At 40.5% G+C, this 18,520-nt stretch overlaps 1 protein-coding gene across 4 annotated transcripts in view; it reads left to right on the plus strand.

Annotated features, from left to right (window-relative positions):
• Nucleotides 1-18,520, plus strand: part of LOC149445028 (fibroblast growth factor 12) — a 705,992-nt gene that overhangs the window by 468,158 nt on the left and 219,314 nt on the right. For all 4 annotated transcript variants that reach the window (XM_089654318.1, XM_089654317.1, XM_089654316.1 and 1 more), the window contains one exon: nt 16,456-16,566. In XM_089654318.1, the coding sequence (XP_089510444.1) occupies nt 16,456-16,566 (111 nt within the window). The remainder of the gene's footprint in view (nt 1-16,455; nt 16,567-18,520) is intronic.

Genomic DNA, 18,520 nt, shown 5'->3' on the forward strand with positions numbered 1-18,520 from the left:
TGACTGGTATCCCTGGAAACATTTTTCAAAGGTGGTGGGTTTGAACTTTGCTAAGCATTGTGGAACCAGGTACCCACTACATAAGCAATTTATACATTCAGTATTTTATACAATATATCAGGATATAAAGCATCATTATGCAGTAAATTTGTAGTGTGGGATTACAGTTGTGTTCAAAATAATAGCAGTCAGACATCACTAACCTGATCAATCACTGTTTTTGGTAGAAATGATATTTCTACATGGCAAATAATTTACTAGCAGGTGTAGTAGAGTAATAGAAATCCAACAGACCCAACAGTCATGACATGCATGTTACTGATTCTGTGTAATTGAATCACTAATTGAAAGGGGCATGTTCAAAATAATAGCAGTGTGGAGTTCTATTAGTGAGGTCATTCATTTTTTGAAAAACAGGTATTTAATTTAATTTTATTTAAGGAAGGAAGGCAGCAAATGTTGTACATGCTGGTTACAGTGCATTTCTCTCTGAAATTCTGAGGAAAATGGGTTGTTCCAGACATTGTTCAGAAGAACAGCGTACCTTGATTAAAAAGTTGATTGGAGAGGGGAAAACATATAAAGAAGTGCAGAAAATGATAGGCTGCTCAGCTAAAATGATCTCAAATGCTTTAAAATGGCAACCAAAACCTGAAAGACGTGGAAGAAAGCGAAAAACTACCATTCGAATGGATAGAATAGCCAAAATGGCAAGGACTCAGCCAACAATCAGTTCCAGGAAGATCAAAGAAGGTCTAAAGTTACCTGTGAGTACTGTTACAATTAGAAGACGCCTATGTGAAGCCAAGCTATCTGCAAGAAGCCCCCGCAAAGTCTCACTGTTGAAAAAAAAACATGTGCTGAAAAGGTTACAATTTGCCAAAGAGCACATTGACTGGCCTAAAGAGAAATGGAGCAACATTTTGTGGACTGATGAAAGTAAGATTGTTCTTTTTGGGTCTAGTGGCCGGAGACAGTTTGTCAGACGACCCCCAAACACTGAATTCAAGCCACAGTACACTGTGAAGACAGTGAAGCATGGTGGTGCAAGCATCATGATATGGGGATGTTTCTCATACTACAGTGTTGGGCCTATTTATCGCATACCAGGGATCATGGATCAGTTTGAATACATCAGAATACTTGAAGAGGTTATGCTGAAGAGGAAATGCCCTTGAAATTGGTGTTTCAACAAGACAACGACCCCAAACACACCAGTAAACCTGCAACATCTTGGTTCCAGACCAACAAGATTGACGTTATGGAGTGACCAGCCCAAACGCCGGATCTTAATCCAATAGAAAACTTGTGGGGTGACATCAAAATGCAGTTTCTGAGGCAAAATTAAGAAATAGAGAAGAACTGTAGAATGTAGTCCAATCATCCTGGGCTGGAATATCTGTTCACAGGTGCCAGAAGTTGGTTGACTCCATGCAACACAGATGTACAGCAGTTCTCAGAAACAGTGCTTATACAACTAAATATTCATTAAGTGATTCAAAGGAAAGCAAAATCTTCAAACACTTTTCAGTTTATATATTGCATGTTTGAGTTTGTAAAGAATACAAACACTGCTATTTTTTTGAACAGTCTAATAATCACTTTTCTTCAATTTTTTTAGAGGAACAACACAAATTTGATATATTTTTTTTTCATGTTTTGATTTGGAATAGAATGTGTAGTGTTCCCAATGCATTTGTGTGTATGGAAATAAAAGCTATTAGAAGGATTTTGAGCATTATTCACTTTTTTCAACACACTGCTATTATTTTGAAAAAAATAAGAGTGTGTGCATTACAAAAATGATCACGATTATTACACGCCTGGAGTTCTCATGTTCTCCTTGTGTCTGCGTGGGTTTCCTGCGGGTACTCTGGTGTCCTCCCATACTCCAAGGACATGGTGGTAGATTTCTTAGCTCCTGTCTAAATTGGCCCTAATATACTGTATGTATGAATGTGAGTTAGGGACCTTTGATGTAAGCTCCTCGAGGGCAGGGACTGATGTAAATGTACAGTTTATATGTAAAGCGATGCATAAATTGATGACGCTATAAAAATACCTGTAATAAATAAAATAAATTATTGGTGCAGCAATCCACTGGTCAACCACCCAAGTCAAAATAAAGAACTGGGGTAAATCTCTTGCACTGGTGATCATGACATCCTGATGACAGGTGGATTTCTCGGATTGTGGTTTTAGGCCTTGCCAATGTATATGTTTTGTGGTTGTGAATACAAGGCGGTAAATCATTTTGACTCTTTTAGATTCATGTGTGAATAATCTCCTATAAGATCTACACAGCAGAGAAAAGTTCCCTACACAGGAGGAAATGCAGTATTTTCTATTTTATGGACTTTATTCTGTTTCCTTCCAGAGAGAGCTTTAGACATTAGCACACAGTTTATGGTCTGATGTAAATGCTGTTGTTTTTCATTCTATGAGAAGAGAGCAGATTCAAAGGATACAACACCTCGTGATAGTGCACCAAAGCAACTGAGAAACAGGATGACGTTCTGTGTAAATTGCAGATTAAAATGCTAATTGCCCTTAACAGTGTTTAAACACATTTCAGAGTGATATGTGCGTAGAGGTGGGTACACTGAGACAGTTTTAGCACTGAGAAATATATATTACAGCCTTGATATGTAATAGAATGCAAATGTTTTTGTTCATATCTAAAAGCAGTGTTTTGTGTTCTTATAGAAAAAGAACCTTTACATGACATATCCTCATATATTAATGTAGTAATAAAGTATGCAGTACACAAAGTATAACTGGCATAATCAAAGCTGAAACAGAATTGGTTGTGGCCTTGCTCCAAGGTGCTTTGTAAATGTTCATTAATTTTCTCAGCAATGCACCTAAACTCTAATCAACAATATAAAATAATCTGGACTCTTTACAAGGAATCATGCTGTTTTACACGCTTACATTGGCATATACTGTATTTTTCGCTCCATAAGACTCACCTGACCATAAGACGCAGCTAGGTTTTAGAGGAGGAAAGCAAGAAAAAAAAATATTCTGAACCAATGGACTGCAGATGTACTACAGGAAATGACCAGAGACTGCAGATGTACTACAGGAGATGACCAGAGACTGCAGGCATAGTACAGGAGATGACCAAAGACTGCAGATGTACTACAGGAGATGACCAGAGACTGCAGACATAGTACAGGGGATGACCAGAGACTGCGGACACAGTACAGGAGATGACCAGAGACTGCGGACACAGTACAGGAGATGACCAGAGACTGCGGACACAGTACAGGAGATGACCAGAGACTGCGGACACGGTACAGGAGATGACCAGAGACTGCGGACACGGTACAGGAGATGACCAGAGACTGCGGACACGGTACAGGGAATGACCAGAGACTGCGGACACGGTACAGGGGATGATCATAGACTGCGGACACGGTACAGGGGATGACCAGAGACTGCGGACACGGTACAGGGGATGACCAGAGACTACGGACACGGTACAGGGGATGACCAGAGACTGCGGACACGGTACAGGGGATGACCAGAGACTGCGGACACGGTACAGGGGATGACCATAGACTGCGGACACGGTACAGGGGATGACCAGATACTGCGGACACGGTACAGGGGATGACCAGAGACTGCGGACACGGTACAGGGGATGACCAGAGACTGCGGACACGGTACAGGGGATGACCAGAGACTGCGGACACGGTACAGGGGATGACCAGAGACTGCGGACACGGTACAGGGGATGACCAGAGACTGCGGACACGGTACAGGGGATGACCAGAGACTGCGGACACGGTACAGGGGATGACCAGAGACTGCAGACATGGTACAGGAGATGACCAGAGACTGCGGACACGGTACAGGAGATGACCAGAGACTGCGGACACGGTACAGGAGATGACCAGAGACTGTAGACACGGTACAGGGGATGACCAGAGACTGCAGACCTTTGGGGAGTGGGTAACCGAATTTGACAGGTACCCGCTCCCACTTCTGCTGCGATCTCCTAGGTGATTGGAAGCGGAAGTTGTGACATCATCACAATCCCACATCTTGCTCTTTTATTGCCTGTTGTGCCTGCTGATCTGTGTCAGTGTTGGTGGTGTGTTGTGTTAGATCTGTCACTGTGTGGGATCGCCCAGTTCAGGTGTTCTGTGTGTGTGTGTGTGGTTGGGGGGGGGGCTGGGCTGCCTGCTGTCACAGCATTTTATCTCTCCCATTGCCTGAGGAATTCCAGCTTGGGATCTGTCAGAGTGTGGCTCCACCATCCTCCACTCACTGCAACTGTCACCCTGCCAGTGCCAGCCACAGATACAGTCATATTTTTTGCAAATTAAAAGAAATTTTGCAGTTTCATGTTTTATTGATTTAATATTTTCTACTGTTTTTAATAGTTTTTTATTTTGGGGGGGGGGGGTCGCAAGTAGCTGGTCTTGCCTAGGGCGCAAAATAGTCTTGCACCAGTCCTGATCATAAGTTGTAGATATAGTCATTTTTAGTGGGGTTTCCTCAGACCAAAAATGCACTTCAAGGGTTCCTCTGTTTTGAAAATGTTGAGAAAGACTGGTCTAGAATGTATTTAGCTGATTTAAACTTTAAGTTCTTTTGGATCGTTATAAAATTGTGCATAGTTTTAAAAGTAATTGATCTCATTGTTTTTGCTATTTGAAAGAGTATCTTATACCATGCCTCTGTGTCCATAGAGTATTTATAGGAGGTTCACCAGACAATAGATACAATTGGAAATTATAACAGAGATTGCTTGTTTCCTTCTAGAAATATTTCAGAATATTGCCTCATAATAAGTAGAAGCTGAATCAGCTTAGTCCAAATTTGGGTTGGTAAAATAATGCTTCACTTGAATATATCTGTACATTTCAGAAAAGGAAGAGGATCTGTGTAGTAAATCTCAACAGATTAAATGTTAGCTGCTTTCAAGAAAGTAATAGATAAGAGCAAGAAAGCTTTGTTATAACCCCAGTACACAGGCATCGCGCATTCTTTCCATTTGGTGGTTACAGCAACATGCCCAAAACAAAAAAATATACTGCATTATGTGAAAGAGCTGCTAATAATAAGGTTGTATATAAAGGTCTCACCCTTGTACAGAGACTGCGTGTTTTGGCGTCCTTTTATTCATTCTCTCATCTTGCTGTGTAAACTTTTACTTTTGTGCAAGCTGCCATTGCTGGCAAAGAGTACAAAATAACAGTTTTCTGCGGAATTGCAGGACAGGAAGCCGTCTCTGCTTTGGAAAAATTAGCCCCATTCATAGAACCTTAATTTTAATTATCGTAAATTTACCAGCCATTCACATAATAGCATAGTCTATAATTCTGTGGAATCTCAGCAGCAGAAGCTGCCAGTGTTAGATTATTTTGTTGCTTCATTTACAGTATGTCAGCTATCCCCAACCCATGGCAGCTAGTGAGCCATGCTGAAAAGTAACAAATGAGGTTGCATCATCAAAATATTGCTTTAGAATACTGTTAATAATAATGTCTCGTGTTATAATAAAATGATATAAAATCTGCATCTCTGCTTTATTTGTTCAGTGAGAATAAATAATGCAGCAGCTGTTCAGATAGACACTGAGTGCATACTGAGAAGATGCCAAGAAGACCAACACCAAGGAGTGTATTTATAGACAAATTTGCATAGCTGTTTGACCATCAAAACTGCATGCATATTTGTTTTGTGCAAATGGGGCAAAATGTAACGTTTTGTGCTATATTTTCAGCAGGTTGCAAACGTGTGAATTGAGAATATACCACATTATGGCCAATAGATGGCGCTGACTATCATAGGCAACAAGCATGTTCATCAGCTCCATCTAGTGGCCATAATGCAATATTTTCCACTTTCACACATTTGATTTTACCCTATTTGCATAGGTTACATTAATATATAGTTTCAAAGGACAAACAGCTCTGCAATTTCTTTTTTTTAATACACTTCCAAGAATTGCTGAGTACTATATGTGACTGACACTCAACTAGTTGGCCACTGCTGATCTATATGAAGGAAGGACTTACTTAGACCAGCAATAGGGCACAGGCAATCCTTATATTCTTTTTCCTTTTTATGTAATGATCAAGGACAGATTGTGAATTTTTTGTACAGCACAGATATAGCCTTCATGCAGTCAAAAAGAGGAAAATCCATTTTAGCGCCCACGTATGTTAGATCAGTGGCAGGAAAATATATCCATCTCCAAAGACACGCTGGTAGGTTAATTGGATCCTGTCTAAATTGGCCCTAGTATGTGTATGTATGAGTGGAAGTTAGGGACTTTAAATTGTACACCCCTTGAGAGTTAGGGAGTGATGTGAATGTACAATATATATGTAAAGCACTGCCTAAATTGACGGCGCTATCGAAGTACCTGAAATAAATATATAAATAATCATCACACAGCAGACTCTCAGGCTTCCTTTTTTCTCTTCCAGGTAATCAGGTAAGCTCCAGGGTTTGCTTTCCTCCTGGGATCTAGGGAATCCTGAGTACTAAATGACAAGAAGCAGTAAGGGCACATCAACCTTGTACCTTACCCAAGGAGCCATTTATTGAATAATTAAACACAAGTAATTATACTAACAGATCAAGCTTAGTAGTAAGCTCATAGATATAAAAATGCAAGCCAATTTCAGCCAGACGTACAACCAATGGCTCCATCTATGCACTATCGTGCATCACATGGCACATACATATGCTAACGTGTTTCAAGGGCACACCCTCCTCCTCAGCTCTGAGGAAGAGGTTTTACCCTTGAATCGCATTAGCTCTTGCCTGCGCCATGTAATATCAGATATTTCATCTGGAGCTATTGGTTGTACATTTGGTTAAAATTGGCTTGCATTATGAGCTTACCACTAAGCATGGTTTATGAGTCTAATTACCTGTGTTTAATTATTTAATAAATGGTACCTTGAGTAATGCACGAGGTTGGTACGTCCTCTTTCTTGTTGTACAGATATAGCCATAATTATTCAGATGCAGTTTTACCAACTTACATACAGCTGTTTCAGGCTTCTTAGCCCTCATTAGTGCAAGATATGGCTTTAATGGCTCTATGGTGTAGGGCTTGTGAGTCCAGGGGAACAGTACAGCCATTAAGGTTGTGATGAGGCTGTACAAAAGCAACTGAAAAGCCCACTTTTAAAGCACTGTGAGTGCCGTGAGCATTGCCGTCTTATAAAAGAAGGTATTTACATGTCTACTCCAGCACAAAACTCCAGTACAAAGAGCTCAGTCGCTGCTTTATTCCTAAGTGAAATACATTTGCTTTTTAGATTACTAGTTCCATATGAGACAATCTATCACTTACCTTTTGGAACAGATTTTAGAGTGGGAATTGTTTGAACCAACTCAATATCCTGCTGCCTCTCTAGACCATACAGTGACACCACTGGTGTGTAGGGTAAAGCATTGTGAGTCTGTCTAACACACGCAGGCTTCAATACAGACCGCAGGGTATAGAATATGGGTCCTTTATGCTACGGGCCTTTTGCAGCCTGACAGAATGTGTTTAATAATGTGGAAGACACATATCACATGGGACTGTGGAAGGCAGATAGAACATCTGTCTCCTGATCCAAGTGATAAAAAGAGGTTTGCCCAGAAGCGTTTCATAAATACAATTGTGCCACTGTTACAGATTTGCAATGTTGCAATGCCAGATTGTCAGATGGAACAGATTGCCAACTAATGAAGCCAATGTAGCACATTTGCAAGAATACAGAAATATAGATGAAGTAAGAGATGCAACTCATTAATGACTGTTTACCAGCTTTATGTGAATCTGGCAATTGCTGAAATGTACATGTAAGTATGAGGGCTGTATTTGTTTAATAACTTACCTTATTGTCAGACACCAAACATACAACAAAGGACTGCATACTTCGGAATTTGTAGTTCATATTCAGATAATTGCTGTTGGACTAGTTTTGATGATTTGTAGAATGACAGCTGGCATGTATTTGTGTTTTATGGCAGACAGTGTCATTCTATATAACTTTCATGTCGGAGTCCCATTTCAGAATTAAAGCACACATATTGGAGAGACTTAACTGCTGATACTTTTTTTCTCTAAATATGCTCTATCAAGAAGTTAATGTATAGCGTTAGGTAAATTGGTGGATCATATGTGTTCTAAAATGCATTATTATTTGACATGAGAGTTTTGCATGGTTGCTGCTAAGATGTCCCTCAGTCATATGATGGCTTCTTATATATTTTGGGACTTCAAGGACCATGATATATCCTCCAACACAAACAAAGCTGCTTAATAAGAATTACCCAGCAACAAGTGAAAGCATTCAGTGAGCTAAATGGTAATGGATATCTCTTGATTTTTTTTTTAATGGAAGGAAAATTGTAGTAACAAATAAAAGGTATTCTTAGAATTGTACCTGTTTATTTACTTGCCATTACTATAACCCACCAACGAAGAACAACTCAAAATAAATTCTTAGATTCCCACGACTGCAGCAATGCCATATACCAGTAGTCTCCAAACTGTGGCCTAGGGGCCGGATTTGGCCCTTTGTTTGTCTTTATCTGGCCCTTGGGGCACTTTTTCTACCACGGATGCAAGACACTATTTTTTCTCACTAAAACCAATAATAGGGTATAATTTTGGTTACTGACATCAACAACGTTGCACTATTCCTTCCACTGACACTGATGACAGGACACTATTCCTCCTACTAACACCAACAATGAGGTATCATTCCTCTTACTGACATCAACAAAGGGGCACTATTCCTCCCATTGACACCAATGATGGAACACTATTCCACTGACACCAACAATGGGGCACTATTCCGCCCACTGACACCAACAATTGGGCACTATTCCTCCCACTGACACCAACGATGGGGCACTAGTCTTCCCACTGACACCAACGATGGGGAACTGTTCCTCCCATTGACACCAACAATGGGACACTATTCCACTGACACCAACAATGGGGCACTATTCTTCCCACTGATACCAACAATGGGGCACTATTCTTCCCACTGACACCAACGATGGAGCACTATTCCTCCCATTGACACCAACGTTGGGGGACTATTCCTCCCACTGACACCAACAATGGGGCACTAGTCCTCCCACTGACACCAACGGTGGGGCACTGTTCCTCATACTGACTCCAACAATGGGGCACTATCCCTTCCACTAACATTAATGATGGTGCACTATTCCTTCCCCTCATGCCAAAGATGCACTGTTTAGTCCAACTGATCCCAGGACAATTTCTACTCCAAATGGCTACAGTTTGGCTCCCATAAAGTCTGAAGAACTGTAAACTGGCCCTTTGTTTAGACAGTTTGGAGATCCCTGCCAGTGGGTGTGCATTATTTGTTGTTTGTATCTGTAGTGGGGTACAGAAACAACAGTGTGCATATTATATATATTTTATCCTACACTAAGGGACACTGGCACTATTTAAAAAGTTTTTTTTAAATCCTGCCTAAAAAAACAAACTGACCATGACCTTGACCATCAACCCTGTCCCTTACCGTTCACTCTGACTTTTGACTCTGATTTTGACCCTAACCCTGACATTGACCTAGACCAAATCCTAATCTAGTTATTTATCTTTATTTATTTTTATATTTTTTTACACAGACTTTTTTTTTGTCAATATGATGTTCCTCTATCAAGGAGAAAAAGATACAATGTATATTTTTCTCTATTCAAGAGAAGGAGTACAAGAGCAAGCTGTAGAGTTACTGATCACTGTGATAGCCAATCACAAGTTATCAAAGCGACCATATGATTGACAGTCCTCTCAGCTCCTGTTCTTTAGAAGGAGACCTGGAGCTGTTGGTGATCGCTCAGTCTCCTTGCTAGGAGTGCGCTGTACAGCATGCTCCCAGACCAAACACAAGTATGCACATATGCGACCCCTCAGAAGAAGACCGACTTTAATGAAGACGCATATGTGCATATGGTCAGGGGTATGGGGTTTTAACACAACAGCTGTGCTAAACTGAAAAAATTCACTCAGTTTTCTAAATCTAAGTTATCCGTACTCACCTGCAGAATATCCACACAGCGTTCCACTTCCTGATGCCCTGTGCTGAGTAGTGTCTTCTTCTATTGGATTCCTACATTGCTCTTTATGTTCAAACTTGCAAGGCAGGTTTGAACCTTATTGGTGCCTGTTGTTGGCACTTGCATTTCTTTTACATTATGTTTGTTGTATGTGAGGGACCATCTAGGATCCAGGATCACCATCGCGTGTATTTTAGGATCATCAGACTGCTAAATGGTAGTGGGGTAGGTGGATGCACTACACAACCAGTGATGTATTTAGGTTTTGTGCTGCCCTAGGCAAAACAAAAATTGGGTGCTCCCCACGGAGAGAGCCTAACATTGACCAACAACACCCCTGCCCACCCTCCTGAGAGAGCCTTCCACAAATACCCCCCTCCCCCCACACACAGCTAGAGAAAGAAAGATATTCACCTTCACAGCTGTGGACATCCCCCAGAACAAGAGTTGGGCTTTCCATACACCATCAAGCAGCCTGCAACCTCTCTCAGATCTCACTTAGTCCACATGCCACGTGTCCCTTCTTCCGGTGGTGCTGCTGCCCCCCTGAAAAATGCCGCCCTAGGCAAATGCCTTGTTTGCCTTGGGGTAAATACACCCCTGTACCCAACATCTGGGTGAAAAATGTAACTACCCAGAAGGTAGACTGTGTTTTCTGTAAGCATCCCATTTGATTTCAAGTTCAACTGAGATCTATACATCTGTAAAAAATGTTACATATGCATCAGCACTGCAGAACTTCATTGATATTCATGTTATCTTGAAAAAAAAAAGCCTCACTTTTGTATATTTTTATAAAAATGCATTTTCAGTCTCTATCCAGTGCTTTCTCTGTCTGAATGTAAAGGGTGTGCGGTTTAATCTGCATTTCATCTTGCGTTCCTGAATCCCTGCAAATCATTGTGGAAACTACATTGCATTCTTGGTGCCATTTCCTCATAGTGGGGTGTACATTGACTACAATGATTCAGTTTAATGGGATGATTGTGTGTGGGGTGTTGTTGGGCAGTGAATCGGCGTTCTGTTTGCAAGAGGAGGGGGAGTTTTTTGCTGATAGGCCATGTCAGGCTGTAGTCCCAAAGACTATAGTTAGTGCAGTCCGTGATTACTGACTATTTGGGAGGAGTGCAGAAGAGTGGCCACTACATGGAAGGTAGTGATGACAGAATGGTATTGAAGTAGGTTTTATCCAACATACATTATTCACAATTTTTCATATGCACAGATACTAACATAGAATTTGAATGGCATAGCTGTATTACTGTTTATAACAAATTGCCTACAGTTCTAGTTTCACTTTCAGTTTTCACTAGGGTTTATCCTTAACTGCTGTGGTTATTCCAAAGCCAAATGATGGTGCAACTCTCTATTAATGGATTCAGCATAATGTATAAAAGTCATTATTAGTTCAGCTGTCTTAATATTGCCTTCTGAAGGGGGAGTAAGAGGCCAGCCACAGGGGGACAGTCCTACCGATGGAGAATACAAGGCAGATGAAGCAAACTGGGGCCCATATACTGTACAACTCAAATACTAGCTATAGGTCAAGGATGTCCAAACTATGGCCCTCCAGCTGTTTAAGTACTACAAGTCCCATCATGCCTCTGCCTCTGGGTGTCTTGCCTGTGGGTGTCAGAGTCTTGCAAGACCTTATGGGACTTGCAGTTCCGCAACACCTGGAGGGCCATAGTTTGGACACCCTTGCTATAGGTGGATTGGACTGTTCTGTACAGTAGATGCACACCATAAACACATTCTGTTTTTTTTCTGACAGTATCAGCTAATTTGCCAATGTATTGAATGGTTAGTCTTGTGCAAATGTGACGTTTTACTCTAAAATTCTCCGGATGTACATTCTATGATGTTATAGCAATCAGTTGCACATTGAACCTAGTCAGGATATGACAACTTGATTTTGAATGCATGAGGCACGGTGCTGCTTCCCTGTGGAGATTTAACCTGATGAAAGTATTTGCAGCAGATACAAGATTGTCTAATGAATTAGCAATCAGGGGAATGTTATTTTAGGTTGTGTTAACTTATTGGGGCCGCTGACTACAGTGGTAGGTGCAGACGGTGCGCACTGTTGCCACGGTGTAGGCTCTTTAGAAGCTTCACAGGAATGCAGGCCGCACTTTATCCCTCTTCCCCGAATAACTATACTTAAATAATTTCATTTCAAATAATGACACACACATTTCTTTTTGACCACGGCACTTTTATTGGTAATTACATATCACATAAATTACATTTGCAATATAATTTATTCAAACATCTTACACTTTAATTTTCAACCATGAATAAACTTGATCAGCCTTTAAGGACTATCTGCAATCTGAAATAATTCTATCACTACGTCCCCCTTTTCTATAGAAAAGGTGACACAAACCACATAAATCGTGCCTTGCGACAAGGGAGGAAGGGTGGGGAGGCCGTTGGCCAACTCTAACCAACTGTGGAAAATTCAGTCATGGAGGGCCCTTTATATATTGAGCCCCAATATTCCAGAATGTTCCAGGTCACATGGGTTTTCCTGCTTTTTCCCCAAGGTCACATGCTTATTCTCTTCCCGCTTTTTTCCTTATCTGATCTTTTAAAGGGGCCCTAACCTATTTCTGAGGAGAATTTTTTTTTTGTTTTTTTATTAAATATAGAGGGATGGTGTCAAAATGCCCATGCTTTCAGGTTCTTATGTTAGAGCCCTCGTTTGTCATTCTTTTTTTTTTTTCACAGAAAAGCAAAATCAATGCATACAAAGACCTGCAATTGTCACAAAGGGGCTTTATGTGCCCTGTATTCATATTGAGATAAACACAACTTCTCCTGAAAAGAAACATCTTCATTTACCAGGGGTGTCAATTCATGGCCTTATATCTGTTATGGTATCTAATTTTAAAGCTGAACTCCAGGCAAACAGCTAAATAAAGACATAAAATACAAATGTAAGAGCTATTTTGCTTGACAAAGGCATTTTATTTGTCCTTCCATTCCAGAGCCCTATTTAGCAGTAGAGGGACCTGACCTTTTTCTGCTTCGGTTTCACTTTTGTTTACATGCACCCTCCCCACCCCCACCCTGAGACTGGACAGTGAAAGAAAAAGCAGCACACTGATGAGCTAATTTCTGTCACTTTGCTCTCTCTGCCCATCAGCTTCCTTATTGTACTACAGCACACTGGATTGTCTCTTTGTACTGCTTCTCCCTTCCCCTCTCTGCTGTATAGTTACATAGTTATGTACATAGTGAGGATGAAAAAAGACAAAATGTGTCTAGTTCAACCAATAGATTCAAAATAAATAAACAAAATAAGTAGGCAACCTTCATATACAAAATTCTATACTCACAGTTGATCCAGGGGAAAGCAAAAAATACCCCGCTATAAAGCATAAAGTCTGTATAGGGGGCTGCAAAAAGCTGAAACCAGGTCAACTGCAGGTACTTGCACTGTGGAATAAAAAAAAAAAATACTTTTAATGATGAATTCATGATCTCAGAGCTAAATTAATTTGCACATTTTATATCTGCCTGATAATTGACTTTTCTATTTTGTGTATTTTTGGGAAATTCCTACAGGAGTTGGATAAAAAAATGGAAACGCTACATGATTTGCAGGTGTGAAATTGATGACGTTTCATGTTGAAAGCAGAAGTGATTTAACATTTGTTTGTTTTTGCTGTGTGATGAGACACCTAACTAACATGTTTGTTATTCACTGTGTGTTCTGCTAGTAATATGGAGTCTTGTCAGAGGCTACTTAGCTTCAAAGAGGTCAAATTGTTGGTGCCCGCTTATCTGGTTATGATGGCATATACAGTTGCCGGGAAAACTTTTCTTTTTCTTTATATGGCGTCATAACCTTGAATATTGTACCTTCCAACACTGCAAATAAATTGGCAACTTCAGTCACAGAGGCAACAGCTAAGCGGGAACCAACAATTTGCCCTCTTTGAAGCTCAGTAAGCTCTGATACGACTGTATTACTAGCAGTGTTTGCAGTGAATGACGAAAGTGTGGCTTCCCACCTGTTAGCTAGGTGTCTCATCACACAGCGGAAGCAAACAAATGTTACATCCCTTCCACTTTCAATGCAAAACATGTCATCACTTTCACACCTGCAAATCATGTAGTGTTTCCATTTTTTATCTAACCCCTGTACTAAAAAAAACTCTTGTATGTCATTGGCTGTGATTGTTACAAGAATTATAATGTATGTCTGCCCCTCCAGAATGAATATATATATATATATATATATATATATATATGTGTGTGTGTGTGTGTGTGTGTGTGTGTGTGTGTGTGTGTGTGTGTGTGTGTGAACTAGCATCAAATGTAGAGTTTTGTAAAGCACACAGACACTGCCTTCTTCTTTTTAAGGGCCTTTTTGCCTAATTTTATTTAAAAGAAAAGTTTCATAGCATGCATTTCCCACACAGGGGTGTTCACCATCAAAACAAACAAAAATATTCAGCCCCCTGGCTCTCTTTATCAGCCCTGCTGGTTAGCAGTACCTCTATTTATATGGGTCTCCCAGACCACTGGCTAGTCCCAGCACACATTGTTGAACTCCTTGAATGCACACAGCCTCCTTCCAAAATATGGCTTTTTTGCACACAGCTAGCAGCCACTTGCACACAGCTAACAGCCACTTTCACACAGCTAGCAGCCACTTTTACACAGCTAGCAGCCACTTTTACACAGCTAGCAGCCACTTGCACACAGCTAGCAGCCACTTGCACACAGCTAGCAGCCACTTGCACACAGCTAACAGCCACTTGCACACAGCTAGCAGCCACTTGCACACAGCTAACAGCCCCTTGCTGCTCTGGCTCCCACCTCTCCTAGGTGGAGCTCTCCTTACTCCTGGGCAATGACCTCCTGTCTGCTGGAGTGGAGCCCAGAACCCTGGCTAGGCCTCTACAAAAAGGCCTGCACACACCTGTGCAATCAGTGTGCTGGCTACTTTCAAAACTTGGACCCAGGATTGGAGATTTCATCCCTCCCAAATCACTTAGAAATCTCCAGGCCACAGGTCCCAAAACGGGGTTTACAAACCAAAGAGAAAACTGATAAACCAGTTTCCTCTGCATTAAGAGAACTGCCTGGAGCCCCTCAACCTGTATAGTTGAATATCCTGGGTTATTACCGTGATTTTCACCGTGGCAGGATACCGCACTGCCAGAATGCCTTAACTAATTTGCTTTTAAATTGTATCCAGTTATTTCATAACATTTTTACATTACCTTTTTATATATACCATCACTCCTGTTAGGGCTAGAAAATGAAATAGCTTTTTCTAATTTGCAATAATTTGTTTATCATTGTGAGAAGTATGTAAGGTTTAAGGTTCTTGCACATGGATGCCAAAAAATGTGACATTTTTAAGTTTTTAGACATTGCTTTATTTATTGGTCTGAATGCAGCCCATTGCGTTCATATAAATATCATTAAACTAGTTCTTCATTTAGATCAGTAATAACAAAAAACAACAACAATTACTGGTTAATACATGTGTAAATCTCACCTTCCCCAATGAACAGTAGATTATAGGAATTTTTACACGCACTCTGTAGAGATTATACTTTTGTTTTTTTTGTGCAGGAAGTTTCTGTCAGGATAATCTGGCGGTTATACATCCGTACATACCTTTTAGACCCTCTTTCACATGGGCGTACAGGGATTCTGGGCATTCCAATTCAGGCAGTCCCATTCATATCAATAGGGATGCAGTGCTTGCACAGATATAGCCACTGCTCCCAATTTGACATCCTTGTGGGTGTGTGTCCCCAAAATCACACTGTCTACATTTGGGGACACATAGGCACAAACAAAGCCTCATAGTGGTTTTCCAAATTAAACAGAAATTCTCATCTGTCTGTGACTTCCAGTTACCTGGGTGATCCCCACTTCTGTAGCTAGTCATCTATGTTAATCATTTTAGTACAGAATCCTGCGTGAGAGCTTGTGGGGGGCTGTGCCTAAAGTTTGATTATTTAAACTGGAAATCACCTTTTGTGCTGCATTTATCGCTTTATGATCCAGATGAATTGTCAGCTTATGGTTTAGTTTATATGTTCATAAAATAATAGTCTTGTATCATTTTCTAGTATATTTGGAACACAATAGATAGAATTTAATTTGCAAAAGTTAATGACCTTGCCAGAGACTGGAAGTGGTGTTTATCTGTTTTCAGTCATTTGGATTAAGTTGTTGGAGCATCTTCCCTCTTAATACAATTGCATGTCATAGAATCACAGCTGGAAGGAACTGGAGGCAGGTGATCTAGCCAGGCATAATTAGCTTATTCACTTTCTATCCTGGTGACTAAGCATTCTGTCCCATGTACAATCACCGAGCACAGTTCTAAGTGTTGTATTGATGGTATTTATTTTACAGAACCCCAGCTGAAAGGAATTGTGACAAGGTTATTCAGCCAGCAGGGATACTTCCTGCAGATGCACCCAGATGGCACCATTGATGGGACCAAGGACGAAAACAGCGACTACAGTAAGGAAAATCACCCTTTTCATTCCAATTATAAATCATGCTTAATGCCTGTTGAGTCTCCTATCAGGGACTTCATTTGCCTTAGCATCAGAAACAAATGACTTATAGAACAGCTGTTCACTGCAGTATTTAACTTGTTCAGAACCACAATATCATATGTCTATTTCTACATTAACACAGACCTTCTGTATTTACTGTATATAGATGGGCTTCTTGCAAGGGGTGAGAGAGGCAGCTATGTCCAGACAGACACTACCATATATTAGAGGTGCTGTCCAAAAAGAAAATACAAAAAATGTTTTTCTCATGCTATGGCAAAATGTTGTCATGTAATTTGATTACAAAATGGAAGAAAGGCAATGTATAATAATAGTATGTAAGTATTTTGTTATTGCAAAAAAAAAAAAAAAGGAAAGAAAATCATATGTTTTACAAATAGACTATGTTACCTACAACCCAAAAATAATGAATTGACAGGAGAGTATAGGAGCAGTGTAGGCAACTAATCACAGAAAAGGAATTCTTGCCTCCACTTTTAATTACCAAGGAGAATTTAGCCTCATGCACACTCAGCATTTATCCCCTGGGCTTTTTTTGTGCACCCAGAAGGTGGAGGCATTGGCCCTGCTACCTTCAGCCTGTCAAAATCTATGACAGATTGAAATACACTGCAGTTGGATGCTGTACTTATTGGTACTCATGTTTAGGGCTGTATGCGTTCAAGGATGTTCGAGGCATATGGCTCTGAATGCATAGACCACTCAGGACAGCATCCAGCTGCGTCCAACTGCTGTATACATTAGCCTGCCATACATATTGACAGGTTGCAGAAAGTAGGGCTGGACACTGTACCTGTGCCTCCTGGGAGCACAAAGACACTGACATTTGGGGATAAACACCCAAGTGTGCATGAAGACTTATGCTAGCCATACACTAGTTGTAAAATCGTTCAAACAGGTTTTCAAAAAATGAACACATTTTCATAAAGACACATGATATTGCCATCATGTAATGACCGATTTTTGGATGATAAATCATTCAATGGACATAAATGAATCAGATTTTTGTCTGTTTTTTGCTTCTGAGTCCTATATGCGCAGCACCAACAGTTCAACTTTTAACAGGCTAGAAATACATTAACCTTTCAATTTATCGTCCGTTCGGCAGAAGTTTTCCAAACTTCTCCTTTGTTTTGTTTTGGGCTCAAAAATGTCACTACTGATTTTTTAATTTGTGCCCATTAACTAGTATATGGCCAGTCTGCTTGAAAGATTCTTATAGATGTGCAATAGGGTTAAGCTGCAACAGCTGTATATATTCTGGTAACCTATATTCCCTTTTATTTTTATATCTCCTATAATGATTACTAACTGCATATTACAACATGTGCTTCTACAGAGCACCAATCTGTAGGGGGGTCACCTGCAGCTGAAATTCTTAGCTCTTTTCCATCAAATTCATTTTGACAATGGAATACATGTAGTAAACCAATCTGATTTTCATGGACATCTGCAACTACTGCCCATTACAAAAGCTTTCAGTTCCCTCAGTACTTATTAACGGGGAACTTCAACTGGGTCTGAAAAAAGCAATAGTCAGCTGCTAAAGATACTTACCGGCCCATGGTGTCCAGTGTTGTCTTCGTACCACTCAAAATCTTCATGAGAGAGTTGTATGACCTGTATCCCAGGCGGGGGGCATACCCAGCAAACGTCGTCCTCGCCTAGGTGAGGAATAGGACTATACCTTAAAGCAGAGTTCCACCCATTTTTTAAAGTTCCTCTGATTACATGGTTCGTGTGTTTTCCAGCACGATTTGGATACTTTTTTTTGTCTTAATGTAAATACTTTAAAATCGTATTTCAGGACTGCACCTCCAGTCCTGACCGCCTAGGCCATGACGTGTAAAGGCGATTTGCAACGTCTCCTGGGATGTCTTTTCCTGTATCCCAGG

Source organism: Staurois parvus, unplaced genomic scaffold (assembly GCF_062004578.1).
Source record: "Staurois parvus isolate SC_StPar_1 unplaced genomic scaffold, SC_StPar_1.0 ptg000750l, whole genome shotgun sequence".
Classification (NCBI taxonomy): Eukaryota; Metazoa; Chordata; class Amphibia; order Anura; family Ranidae; genus Staurois; species Staurois parvus.